This window comes from Strix uralensis, chromosome 4 (genome assembly GCF_047716275.1).
Source record: "Strix uralensis isolate ZFMK-TIS-50842 chromosome 4, bStrUra1, whole genome shotgun sequence".
In the NCBI taxonomy this organism is placed as follows: domain Eukaryota; kingdom Metazoa; phylum Chordata; class Aves; order Strigiformes; family Strigidae; genus Strix; species Strix uralensis.
Genome location: NC_133975.1, coordinates 80,462,034 through 80,476,415, shown reverse-complemented (window position 1 = coordinate 80,476,415; position 14,382 = coordinate 80,462,034). Strand labels below are relative to the sequence as shown.

General features: G+C 38.8%; 1 protein-coding gene across 6 annotated transcripts in view; it reads left to right on the top strand.

Moving 5' to 3' along the window:
• The window catches only part of ZNF827 (zinc finger protein 827), a 111,854-nt gene that overhangs the window by 40,126 nt on the left and 57,346 nt on the right, over nucleotides 1-14,382 (top strand). For all 6 annotated transcript variants that reach the window (XR_012628810.1, XM_074867413.1, XM_074867414.1 and 3 more), the window contains one exon: nucleotides 1,844-2,327. Coding sequence is in view for 5 of the 6 variants with exons in the window: in XM_074867413.1 (XP_074723514.1) it covers nucleotides 1,844-2,327 (484 nt within the window). In the remaining variant the exon portion in view is untranslated. The remainder of the gene's footprint in view (nucleotides 1-1,843; nucleotides 2,328-14,382) is intronic.

The window sequence follows — 14,382 nt, the reverse complement described above, 5'->3', positions numbered from 1 at the left end:
TGTTTATATGATACTGAGAATGTCAATCTGTAAAGCGGCTGGCCAAGAGAAAATTCTCTCTTGCTGTCTGTTTGTTTAGTACCTAATCTCCGGAGCCCTTGAAGAACTACTGAATGAAAAGTTACACAGCACTAATGAAATGGGTCTTCCTTGAAAGCAAAAAAAACTAGAAGAGAGATGTCTCCCAGCTTCACATTTTAGCAGACCTGAATTTAGGTCCTGTGTGTGTAGAGCTCGCAGTGTTGGATATGAGCTTGTGACTCAGTTCCTCTTACGATATATAGAAAATTAACTGAGCCAAATCTACAACCATGGGAAACTCCAACCTGAATTTTGACAGAGATGTGTTTGGGAAATGCTGCTGTTACCCCAGAGCCCTGCAGTGTCTGCACCAGGGCTCTCGGGATCTAGATCTCAGCTCTTCAGGAGACTGGAAAGTGCTGAAAGCCTTAGCTAAAGCTAGGTTTTCCAGGCTCCCTGGTGTAGAGCTGAGCTTTGATTAGAGCTGGAGTTCTTGGGGCTTTTGGACTCCCAGGCTGTAGCAGCAAGCCTTGGATCCCTTGCACAGCTGGCTGCTTCTGAGCCAAGCCCAGGGAGCGGGAGGTAGAGTGCCACTCAGTAGGGTAGGGAAATCACGCTTTGTTTGCCAGGAGTTCATCAAACCTCTTCGTGTTTCAGGTGAAATATTTTGCATTCAACAAATTGCCATTTTCCAACAAAAATCTGTCTCACTGAAATGTTTCCAACCAACTCAAGTCACAAGTGAAAACGAATGTGTGGAACTCAGTCTGGTGCCAGTTTGTCCTGATCACATGTTCATCAATTAGTAAGGAAAAAAATTATGTATTTGCCAGTCTTTCTGCAGGGAGTAGCCCAGAGTGCTACTGTCAGGATTTAAAATTAATTTGTGAAACTATAGGGGAAAAAACTTTTCAATATATCTGCCACTATTACACTGGGCTTGATTATTCCTTCCCTTTCATGAGTACTGTGTTAAAGAAGAAATTGTATAATTATATAATTTATATTAATGAGTGTGTTCAAATAGTATGTAAACCATTACATATGGATGGATGGCTTGAGTTCTCTTTAAAAGGTGATCAGGATCGGGCCTGAGGATACTAGGCATTGTAGTTATACTGGAGCATGCAGTCTCTATGAGGAAGAGCCTGCAGTCAAAATATGAGGACAGTAGATTAACTGTGATCATTAATTGACTGATAAAATAGAATAGACGGCAAACACCATCTCTCATGCTTGTATTTTATAACAGAGCTGTTTATTTTCTGGTAGAATTAATTTGCAACGCAGTCTTTCAGCAGCGCCTTGGTAGTGCCAGGTGCTGTGTTTTTACTCTAATGATACATGAATTGATGATGGACATTGCTGTGCAGGTTGATGTTTTGCTGGATTGTTCTGAACAATTGTTTATGAGGTTGCATGGAGTGATCATGCTTAGTAGATCATTTAATAGATAGGTGTTTGTTTTTTAATCAAGAAAGCTACTAGTTATAGCTTGGAAGTCTTTTTATGCACTGACAGGTCATCAGGATCTGTTTGTAAGAACTATTTGATCCAAAGCAGACTTCATCATTTCCATGCTGCAGAAACAGATGTTCCTGATTTTATTTTTTTTGAGTCTGATGTTTATGTTCTTTGACTTATGTGTGAAAGAATCCTACTGTTGTTAGTGCCTGACCTCTTTCCAAGTGCTCAGAATGAAGAATTTACTCTGTTAACGTTTTTTTTTTAAATGGTGTGAGAAGTGTAGAGTTGAAATTTCTATAATGCTAGTAAACTGTTTCGCTTAATACATGCTTTTATCTTTCACCTCTTGAACCAGGTTCATCAGCACCAAGACAGGGGTGAGACCTTTCAATGCCAGCTATGCCCCTTTACCTCCTCCCGCCACTTCAGCCTGAAACTCCATATGCGTTGCCATCAACATTTCCTCAGGACAGAATCCAAAGTGAAGGAGGAAATACCAGAAACTGAGGTGAAGGGGTCACCACAGCTAAATAGTGACTCCTGCCCGGGACCACAGAGGGAAGGAGGTGGACCTGACCTTACGGGATCAGCATCTGTATCTAAAACACCCGATGTGGCTGGGCAGCCCAGTGGAGGTATTCCACCTTTACTAGTGAAGGAAGAGCCCAAAGATGACAATGGCATCTCAGCTGCACCTTTTGCTCTTAGCACTGTTGACAGAGCCCCCAACCACACAAAGCTGAAAGACTCCTCTGACTTTCTGGCCAATACAGCATCAGCACTATTCAGCCAAGACATCTCTGTCAAGATGGCATCAGATTTTCTTATGAAGCTGTCAGGTAATTGAGCAGCGAGTGGCAGCATCAGCTGCTCCTTTATGGGCTAAGAAACACTTTGCCTTGGGTTTGCTAAGTCATGGAATTGCAGGGATTAAAATGTTGCAACTTCTTAACTTACAATTTCTTGTTTCTTCTGATAAGGAGAGGTGCATGACGGAGGGAAGAGGGGAAGCAGTGAGAGGAGAGAGGGATTTTGCTGTTTAATTTCTGGGATTGGGAGTGAGAACTTTTTATCCAGTTTTCCATGTTCGTTGAGAATTACCTTGGCAATCTCATTTGGTGTGTTTTTCAGGCATGCTGAATACCTGTAGTTCTCTTTTTGAAATCACTGAGGCTTGCCCAGCATGTTAGAAAATTCATCTCTTTAAGTTCTCTGCCTTTACCCATCTGTTAAATAGGACCAATAAAGTATTGGTCACCTTCCTCTAGGAATAGTATTTGAGGTCTAACTAGTAAATATGTGTGAAGTATGAATGTTACTGCATTTCTTGATTATTAACACTTAAAAAAAGATAGTCCTAGAGATTCATGAACAGCTTTTAAATTTTTTTACTATTTTAATTGAAATCCATATCTAATGCAAAGCATGTGTTAATTGTGTTTTCTTTCACTGTCAGATTATTGCTGTAAGAATGATATTCATATGTAAGACTGAAGTGGAAGATGTGTTTAAGGGTGAACCTATTATATTTTATGTGCTCTTTTATTGATTTGACTGGACACTTCAGAATTGTGGACGTGCTGGGGGGGATGTTCTATACTAAATGTTTTCCAAATTGGCCTTTAATTTTTAAAGAGAAAGAATTCAGGAAAAATGTCACTGAAGAAACTTCTGTTTCACAAGGAGATGGCAGTCTCTATGGCAAGTTTTAGACTTTGGCGATAGAAGACATCCTTCCTCAATAGAGAGTAATTGGTCACCTTTTTCCTTTAAATGGAATGTAAGTTGTATTTTAGCAAATTTTATTGTCAGGTAGACTAAGGAATTAGTTCTGTCCTAATGCCATTGCCTTGGTGAAACCACAGCCATTTATTTTGGGAAGGATTGCTGTCCTTATCTGCCCAAACTTTTATACCTCTGGCATTGCAATTCTGTGGGGAATAGAGTGGAATGGGAAAACACAAGAAACCAAGCCTGAGGCTTCGTGGAGCCAGCCAGGAAAAGACCTGAGGACAAGCAGGACATGGGCTGGCACAAATGGTTTGCTGTGTGGGTTGGAAGAAGCCAAAGAAACCTCCCCTTTTTTTAAAAAACAATAGTCTGTTGATATCATTATTATGACCAACAAAAAATGAGTGAGGATGAGTCTGGTTTGATTTGCTTATATGGTTTTTTGCTTGTACATTTTTTTACTTGTACATTTTTTAATTGAGTTTCAGATTTGGACTCTATATGAAATCCATTTTTTATGTTGTCTGACAGCTGTCCCGTATATGTTGTTGTTCTGATGTCTATCTTAAATTTGGGTTGCTGTGCACTAAGTGGCTCAACACACCAACTGTATTGATCTGTAGATGTTAGTGCTCATGATGGCTGCATGTAGCAAGAATGAGAGCGGAAAGCAGGAGAGAGGGGAAAGCCTGAAAGCTGAGAAAACATACAAGATTTTGATGTGTTGTTTTTCATGTAGCAGTTGATGGGGAGCTGTTTACAGTTTGGCAGGCGGTCATGTTTTCAATGTCTGATCTATTGGCATCAGAAAAAGGATACAAATGTACATCATTCATGCAAAAGGCCTGTGCAGTTATTTTATGGTGACTTACTAAAGGTCTTGAAACCTGACTTGTATGCACTGTTACCTAGCAACATGTTATAAAGTCACTGGGGGAGTGAGATGTATCTGTAATTTTGTATGTGTGCATATTTGGATGAAAATGTACTGCCAGTCACCAAGTTTACTGCACAAGAAGAGCAATGTTAAAAGGAATTTCTTTGCTCCTGAGATTTATATTGTGTTATATACATTTAGCTCATGCTTTCCTCCATACAGTGTGCATAAATTTAGAGTAGAAGTAATTCTCTTTTAGCAAGTTGGCTAAATATCTGCTGCATTTTTCTGAGTGCTTGCTGTGCTGAACGAAGTTCGTTTGAGTGATTTCTTTATTACAATACTCTCGTTAGGCCCGTCAGAACTTCAATTATTGGCCCTACCTTTTCAATGATATAAATCTTTTGACATCTCAAATTGTGTAGGCCAATTGCAACAGCCAACACAGATTTGTCGAGACCAAATTATGTCAAAACAATCTAATTTTCTTCTCTGACAGGCCTTGTGGCTGAGAAGGAAGCAGTGGATAGATATATAGACTTTAGAATTTGGCATTTGTTCTTATTGAATATTGATGGTTTAAATGAACATTTATTTTTGCTTGCCAATATTTATTGCTCCTCTTCTTGGTTGGTGTCAGTTTGTATGCCTCCAGTTTCATGGGAGACCTCAGGGCCTGTTGGGTTTCATTTCTATGCAGTTTCAGCCTCTTCTTTTTCCAAGCGTGTAACACAGAAGAGTGCTTGTCTCCCTTCAGACCTAGGAGTTACAGTTTCCAGAAGTTTAATTGGAGCGCCTAGCGTGAAAGACAGTACAAAATTGGTGTTTACTAATGATTATGAATTTTAAAATTGAATCTTAATAAGCATGTATATAATCTTCACTCTCAGTATTATTTCTTACTGTGCAACGCAGTACCTTTCTAGTCTAGATGAAGTGGATATCAGATGGTTGGAAAACAGTACACTGAAAGTAGTTCACAGGCAAAAGAGAAGAGTCACAGTCAAACGAGAACTGTAAAAAAATGTGCAACTGTTCATCAAACAAATACAAAATACAAATACAAAACCAGGAACAACTACCTAGGTAACAGTTCTGTGGGAAAGGAACAGGAGTTTTCTTTCTGTGGGAAAGGAACAATGTCATACCGATACTAAAAAGGAAGTCATTGTACTGGGATGTATATACAGAGAAACAGCCTCAAAGAAGGGGGAAATAGTCCTGCTCTTCTCAGTCTTGCTGAAGTCCCAAGGTTTTGGCACTATAGTTTGTGAAGAGTGTGGACAGCTGGAAAAACTTCAGAGGAGAGCAGCAGAAATGACTAGAGGTTTAGAAAACATGTCCAGTGAGGATGGATAAGAGGGAGTGAGTTGTGAAGCCTATGGAGAAGAGAGTCATTAATAAGCCTTTAATGCATAAAAAGGTTGTTACGAGAGAAGGAAATAATCTGTTGGTGATTCATCCTAATTAGGACCAAAAAAAAAATAACAGGTTTATGCTGCTGTAGGGTTTAAATTGGCATTAGGAAAAATCTTTCCAAAAGTTGAGGTAGTTAAACCTCTGTGATAGTTTGGCTGGAGAGATTGTGGCATCTCTGCTACTGGAGAATTTTAAAAACAGGTTAGATAACCACCTGTCAGATATAGTTGATCACATATTAGGCAGTAGGATGGGCTAGATCTGTGTATGTCAGTCAGTGAACCATAGGACATCAGAAGCAGTTGTAAGAAATTTCAGCTGAAAGAAAATAAGCAGCAAGCTTTAGAGAAGCAAAGTGGGGAAAAAATTTACAGATGTTCAAAGTTAGACCTGATTTTGACTGGGTCAGAAATGAATTGTGATGACACTGCTCAAAATGTCCTCTGAAATTTTTTCAGAAAGGCTTAAGAGAGCTTAAAATTCAAAGAGGTTGAGAAATATTGGTGTGGGTGACCTTTTGATGAGATCCTTTCAGCCCTAATTCTGTGTCATTGCTTGCCAGAAAGATTTTTAGTTACGTGTTCTATGAAATAAGGCATAACACAAATCACCAAATGTAAATCTAAAAATAAGTCGTGAAATTTTTTTCCAGATTCCATTCTCTAGGTCCTAGTTTAAGGTAGGAGATGCTTTTAAATTCACCAGAAATTTAAAAGTGTTCTCTGAAATTTTATTTAAACTTGAAAAGGGTTATTGTTTGTAAAGACAATTAGTAGATGACTCAACATAAAACCAGAAGGATATTTAAGCATGGGCATGTTTTTACCTTCAAATCTTCCCCCCTCTTATTTCAGTAGGACTGCTTGTATGCTTTAAGTTGCCTGAATACTTTGATGGATCAGTGCTTTGCCAGAATGTTTTCTTTCCCCAGTCCATTAATTCCACATTGAAACTTTGTAAATGCATTCATATCTTAATTTGCAGAGTATTTGCTTTTCCTGTTTCAAAGGTTTCAGTGGCAGACATTATACAACACATCTCTTTAAATACTGATGTCCTTCCACCCACTTTTAAGCCTTGTTTTCTTTTGTAATAAAAAAAAGGCTTTCACAGTGATCCAAATTACAATGGCCGGTGTACTCTAGTGAAGTTATTATTACTGTGCCTGTGTTATGTTCTGCAGTTACTTTTCATAACATTCAAAAATAAATGAATCCCATCAAAATGAATGGGATTCTTGCATTATTGATCTCAAAGGAATTCTGTGTGGAAACAGTAATTGTAAAGCATACTTCATTGCTGGCCTCTTTCCCCCAGCTCTCTGTGCATTGCTCTAGAAAGCATGTCTCTTCATCTTGTGATGATGTATATTACCAAGTGTGCCCTGCTTCTGCGGTTCTGTTGATGTTCCCCGAATTACTCACATGAAAAAACTTTAAAATAGAGGGGAGGAAGGAGAGATAACATGCTGAGGGTTTGGGGCTGGCCATGTTAAACAAATGAGAAACTATGTTTTCTCCCAGTTTAAGTCTTCTCTCACTATCATGTGAGGAGTCAAATCTTTATTCTGGAAAAATAATCCCACCATGGGATTTTGGTGACTCCAAAGTACTTGGACTTTGCATTTATGTTTTATTAGCTGATTCCATTAATGGAATAATGAAATAGTAAATCATCAGACAGCTACATACAAAATATTAGTAGATTAGTTAAGTGATCACTTAGATTATTTGTTCTGTTTGGCTCTTCAAAATTGCTGCATTCCTTAAAGGTAACACAAGCAATTTGAAATGTTTTAGCATTTGCCATTGACAGTGCTGAACTGACTGGCTAGAACTCTTTAAACAGCTATTTTTAATAAAATAAAAGCATGTCCAATTAAGTTGTTATAATTGATGTATTTGTACAGCAAGTTCCAAGGAAAAGACCATGCCTATATTTAGGATTCATAGTTTATGCCAGAATGTAAAATTTCAATTAGAATATGTAAGCGCACAGGACTGGCAATTAATAAGCCATATCCTTAATTTAAAAATACTGTGAATTCCATAATGCTGCTGTCAGTGTAAATACCCCTGATGTCATCAAAATCTTTTTGAAGTGTCTCTCCAAATTCAAATTTTCATGATTTCCATATAGACCTTTAATTTAAAATAAAGCTGAAAAAGGGCAATAGCATGGCTAATTAAAACTTGGGCAAATAAAAGCTTGTACTAATCTTTGCCACTGATATATCACCACCTTTATAATCTCTTTTCAGCAATTGCTAGTCTTACATCCACAGTTTCCTGACATCCTTAAAACCATACACATCATGTTTTACACCTTGAAGGAATATCTAGAATTTAGCATGATAAAGCAGTGTAGACTGTGTTCTAATTTAATCATTTAAAATGCAGGATAACAAACTGCTTTTTTGTGTACTCAGCCCAATACAATTTAAAAGAAGACGTCAATATTATTCTGGGCCAGCTCTGTGCTTACACTTTAGTTTTAATATCTACACAAACTCTTGTACTTGGAGTTTAAGACTAGACAAGACTGATGGCTCTTTTTCTTCCCTGATTTACACTATTACTCTGGGCAGAAGTTCTAGCTTGTGAGCCTGTCTGTCACATCTATCCAAAATGGGAATTGAAGACATTGTTAGTTCAATCATCTCTGTTTGGTTTGTTTTTTTCTTTCTTAAATATAAAGGTCAGTCTGTTGGTGTTTCTCTCCTCTGTTTCTGTTCCTTTGTAGAGAGAAGAAATTTCCATACTGCAAACAATTCTTTCCATAAGCAACAAATTTCCCTTTGCTCCTTTCACTCTCTTCCCTTCTTTTCTCCAGCTTTTCCAGAATTTTACCTATTCTGCTGTTATTTTGATTTTTACCTGGAAGGGAGAAGATGGTCTTGTCAGATATTACAACCTTGTTTAAGCAGGTGGGACTTTGGCTGTATAACAGACATCGTGGGGCATGGGGGGATGTGTGGTCCTACAGGTGCTTTAGCAGTTTGCCGAATTCTTCCATTCTACTTGCACAAGAACATTGTGAAATTTTGAGGGGACAGTAGCAGGACTGGTCATTCTCCAATGCTGTGTCTCATTTTGCTTGACCACAGCTCCTTAAATGCAAAGCGGCTTTAGAGAAGATCAGCATAGTTTGCTGGCCTTTTCTTAACCTCTGCTTACGCATTTTTGACATACTTAATCAAGACAGTTTAGAAGACCTCGTATTTTAAGTGGTGTCTGGAAGCCCAGAGGTGGCAAGTCTTGGCATCATCATACTTCTCGTGATTGTCTATTCTGCCATTCCACTGCTTTGATAAAAAGAGATGTTTTAATGCTGAGCACTCTTGAGTCATAAGTAGCTTTTTCTTTGATAGTTCCCATCCTCTTCCTTGGAGCCTGATAGGTTAGTGTGTTTGCCTGAGGGCAGAGTAGAGAGCTTTGAAAATGAGATGTAATTGAGTTAGCACTCCCAGGAGGATTAGGTAACATGAGGTGCCCTGGGACAGATTAATACTCCAGGGCAGAAGGCACTAAAAAAAAATGAGAGACCACCTAGACTGTCCTCACAGAAGAACAGTATTTCTCCTTTTTTTGGGCCATTTATAGTGTAGACAGCCTCTGTTTAATAAGTTGAACAAAATTTATCAGTCCAATCGGATTGTTGTCTGGAGATTCTCCAGCAGGTTCCAATTGCATAGATTTTCCTTACAAAGCAATTAGCTCACTGGTGGTGGTTTCTGCAGTGTTTGTACCCCTTACTCAGTTCTTGAATGTCATCAAATATAAGCCATAGCCTCCATGCAGGATGTCAACACCTGCCTGCACATTTCAATTACGAGAGTGAAAATAGTAGAAGACTCAAGTCATACCCTTCATCGACAACAGCTGCCTTCAGGATGACAATGCCCAGTGTTGGGGAAATGTGTCTTCCAAATACTGCAGAACTGATCTGTTAAAGGTCCTTGGTTTCTTTTAGCCACTGCAGCTCCCAATTTACCACCTGGAATGGAAGTCTCCTTGTGTCAGCCAGATGCTCTAGCTGTCATAGGACCTGGATAAAACACTGGCCTTTATTCCTCAGGTCGAAGTCATGCCATGGTTCTCTTGCCATGGTGGCTCTGAGGAGAATCACAAAGGGAGTTTTTCCTGCAAGACCTCAAAGAGACCAGTTCAGTTTGCAGTGCCTTTTGGAATGTATCCTCACTTTCCCCTTTTCCCTCAGCTATGACGGGCCTGCTCTCTCTCATCTTTGTAGCTGTAGTCAGGCATCACTTGTAAAATAATATGATGGTGCAGTGGTGTGCTGCGGCGTTTTCATCACGGTTCCTTTTGACCCAGACTCTGTAGATGCTTTTCTCATGGCCTCTTTTGTGACAGCATTTTTGTTGTGGATTCTTTTTTCTTTCTCGTGGTCTTTGCTCAGACAGATGGAACAGTGACCAGCTCCTTGCTAATTGTGACTTGTAACATTGAGCTTGGCTTGAAGTAATCAGCCCATTTTTCCTCTTTCAATTATAAACATTTTAAGCATTTAGAAATCCCAGTAAGTGGACTGATGCAGTTAGCAGCTTCCATCAGAGTGTTTCAGATTAGTGGCAGATGCCCAAAGCTTTTCTTGTGGCATTTGGCAGTTTGAGAAAAGTGTTATAACTTTCATCATCTACTTTTGCCAAATGGATGAAATGATTCCAGTTGCCAGGAAGATAAAAATCAGCCGTCTGGAATCTTCTTTGATCTGTTCTGTTTGGTTTTTTTCTGGATATGAAATGGAGTGGAACAAATGGAGAATTATCAACCCTGCTTGAGAGGCTGCTGCCTGTTGGTTACATTTGCTGGGTGGGTTTGGTTTTTTTTCCTCACTGTGTATTTCAAAATTAAATTGCTGGGTTTTTGGGATTCAGTCTGCAGGCAACACACATCCTTCAGTCTGTTCTCATTGGAGTTCAGAATGAAAGTAAATTAAATAAAAATTAAGTATATGTATGTGTATCTATTTTTGTATGTAGATAGATGATGTTATTCATTCTGGGGAGTAATAATTTTGTAGTTCAAATATACTTTAATGGACTTCAGCATCATCTTTTTAATCCTTGTCTAGTTCTAACTTTTAAAAGATTCCTCAGTCATAGGGTTTTTAAAAAAACTGGTCTCGGTCAGCTTTCATTTCCCTTATTTGCAATGTTTTTTCTTACATCTGTTTGTTGTTCTCCCTAATATGACTAGTGGATTCATCATAGTTGCTATTTCCCATGTGTTAGCAATTTTGCCCATAATTGTGGATCCAAGATGGGACAGAGGCAAGAGTGGTGGGGATTTTTGTTGGTTTTGGGATTGTTTGGTTTTTTGGGTTTGGGTGGATTTTTTTTTTTTTCCCCTCTAGTTTTAACATATGGATCTGATAGACTGGATAAACTCCCCCCTTTATTTGCCCTTCTATTTAGACTTTATTTACATTGGAATCTGCTTTAGTATATTTCAAGAAAGATTAAAAACCCCATTAATTGAAGCAAAAGCCCCATTAATTGAAGCAACTGGGTTGAAACTGACCTAATAGTTGTCCGATTTTGTTTGGTTTTGTTTTCTGGGGGAAGAGAAATGAAGTAAATTAACTTCTGTTGTTGTGATTTGTCTACAGTTAAAATGTTTGATTTTTGGAAAGAGTGGTCAGTTCAAGGAATGTGCTGTCAGTTAATTAAAGAAATAAAACCCTACTACTTTCCTAATTTATTAATTCTATCTTCTGTTGAAAGCAAAGCAGCTAGAGTAGGCAGAACCAGCAACATAGGTGAGAACAATAGCCTGGGTTTCTTTCCCCCTTCACGCAACACTGCCAAATGCACATCTTCAGGACTTCCTCTGGATTGTGGGCCCCGACCGTGTTTTACATTTCTAATAGGTGATGTCTTGTAGACACACAGTGACAAACTGAGTATACAGATCTTATGAAGAGCTTGTTTACATTATGGCTGACGTTATGCTGGTAGACTTGTTGTCAGCATAGTTTTAGCATTGTTATCCCGGGTGGCGGCTCGGAAGTGTGAGGGAGCAGTGGTTTATAGCAGTGTGTGCTGTCACAGTAGGAGAGCTAGTGTGTGGGGTAGGGAGAGAAAGGGAAAGTGAGACATAGGAAAGGAGGGAAACTTGATGGATGCCCTGTTCAAGTCATTCTGGGTGTGTCACTGTCATGAAACTATTTAAACTCTGATGTGACCTACCTTGAATTTTTGGTTCGCTGAGCTATTAGAACTTGTCTGCATCTTTGCAGTTTGAGAATACCCTGGGATGAAGAGCATAGAGGTACCACTTGACACCTGCCCTTGGATTAGGTCAAACCGGCTGCTGCGTTTTGGCTTGGTGATAAGAGGGTTTAATAAATGCTAATTTCTTCCAAAAGTTCCCCTTTTGATCCCCTTTCTTGTGGTAGGGGAATCCATAAGGCATACTATAGCACCTGACTCTGAAAAATGTTCCTAGTTTAAGACTGTGATGTCACATGAATTCTGTTACAGCGATTCTATTTGTGCATGGTTGTTTTTACATTGTTATTAACCTGGCTTATAACGGACCACCGTGTGTGGTTGCAAACTTACACTGATCTATGTTTGTGAGTTTAATATCACCTCTGTATTTTAAATGGTAAAAGTGTATGCTGACCTCGTCTACAGTGCTTCCTCTACTTCATTTTCTGCCCTGGTTCATGGGCAGAAACATAGTTGGCTTCACAGGTTAATGATTGTTCTCAGTGGGTCGTCTTTACCTTTTCACTCAAACTCATGTTTCCTTTATTTTCTGGGACAATTTGAATCAATACCTTCTTGAATTGCATAAATTAAAAAGATTTTTTTTCTCCAGGTTCTCTGAGAGAGTTCAGGCAGAATGTTGTCTATCAGTTGCACTCAGCTCCTGGTGGAGGTATTTTTTATATCAGTAGCAGCTAGAGTGGCATGTTTTAAAAGAGAAGGAATGCTGAAGGTAGTGTGGCATAAAAGGTTTGGGTCTTCTTTTTTTTTTCTGTCTTCTTTCTTTCTTTTTTTTTTTGGGTGACCATTCATCACCCCAGGTCAAACCCCAGAATAGACTAAGCTAGAAAGATGTAGGCCTGGATAAAGAAGATAGATTGATTATTATTATTTTTTTTTTGGTAAGTACCTTGGTAAAGTTAAGATTGGTTTGAAAACCTTAATCTGTATTTTGATGAATTAAAACATGCTTTAATGTTTCATATTTCTGCTTTTGCTCTTTTTTTAAAAAAGGAAAAAGCAATTCCTAATAGTAGTAAAAGTGCTTATAAGTCGTGTGAAAATTACATATATAAAGTAATTTAATTTCGGAAGTAGTGAATAGCACCAATGTGTATGTGCATGCTGCTTATATGTACACTGGTTATACCACTTGCTTTAATCTTGTTCTTTGGTAATGGCTTGCCAACCAATAAGAAAGGAGACAAATCAAACAACCCTGGAATATAAACTGGAAAGATGCAAGTGTTGTGTTGCAGGGTAATGTAGCTTTAAAAAAAATAATTTAAAAACGCAAAGAAAACCACAAAACAATGGACTGTGAAAATGAACAGAGCTCAAAGTAGCAAACAGCAGTGTCTATTTGTGATAAAGATGGCAATTGTACCCTGTATTTTAGGGCTGAGGTCTCTGGGAGGTGGTGAGCACTTCACAGTGGGATGCAGGAATTCAGGTTCTCTAGGAGTCAGATTTTTGGGGGAACTGCTGAGAAGGAGAGTACCTGAGGAAGTAAGCCAGGAAAGTGAGGAGCTAGAAAGTAGGTAAGAAGCAGTGAAGTGGAGAAGAAGGTAGACCAAGGGCTTAAGCAAGTGAATGTTAGAGATTTTGTTGGGTTGATCTGACCTGTTAGTACCCTTCCCCTTCAGTTGGATATTACCACCTCTTTGATATGCCAGTTCCTCGACTTTTTCTGATCCTGTAATGGTTTTATAAAACAAACTGCTCTCTGCAGCAGGCAATGCACATTGACTTCTAATGCCCCGCTGTAGCCTGTGAAAGGGGTGGTGGGGTACATCCTTCTTACGTGGTCCAGGTGAGATTTGACAGAGCTCATCTGCAAGAGTCATGATGGTAGGCAGGGGATTGTCATGTGGAAGGAGGAAAATATGTTGGAGAGGTAGTGAGGTAAATGGTGAGAGCTCAGAAAGATAACAAAATGGGGATGATGCTCTATCTTTCATATTTGTGGAGACAGAGGTTTAGAGAGGTGAGAAAGATGTAAATTCATCAAAATTTGGAGCACTGGACAAGTCATTTGCTGTGTGTTACTAAGAACTTGAAGTGAAATTTTGAACAAGAAAAAGCCAGTAAGGGAACAAAGTATCTTTAATGGTCAAACATAAAGAATTACAAGAAGAGCTGCTGAAAAATAGTGCAACTTCTTTAGGCTCCTGTTTGTCATGCAGATTACCTGTGAATTTATATTGCTTGGGATTGAAAGTATTGGTTAAGAGATGTTCTTGGTTTTATCCCTTCAACCAAACGCAGTGCGAAGGATCTACTGCTGTCAAGGGATATTGGAAAGACTGTTCAAGAACAACATTGTTCAGTGTGTAGATTTTAAGCAGCCCCAAGGTCTCACGACCCTTCTCTGAGGCTGTGCAGCTGCTTACATGGAGTGTTTGAAAGGATTATTTTAAACTTGCTCTCTTTACTTTATGGATGTAGAACCTGGAACTCTAATAGCATCTTCTAGTGCAGGGCTGTCTTCTGAAAATCACTCTGTTCTTTTCCTTAACAAATACCAACTTTTAGGACCTAAGAATTTGCTGTCTTTTCCCTTTTACTTCCATCTTAGTTTTCCTATCTTTCTACTCTTTATCTCTTGCCTCTTTTCCATTCTCTAAGAACT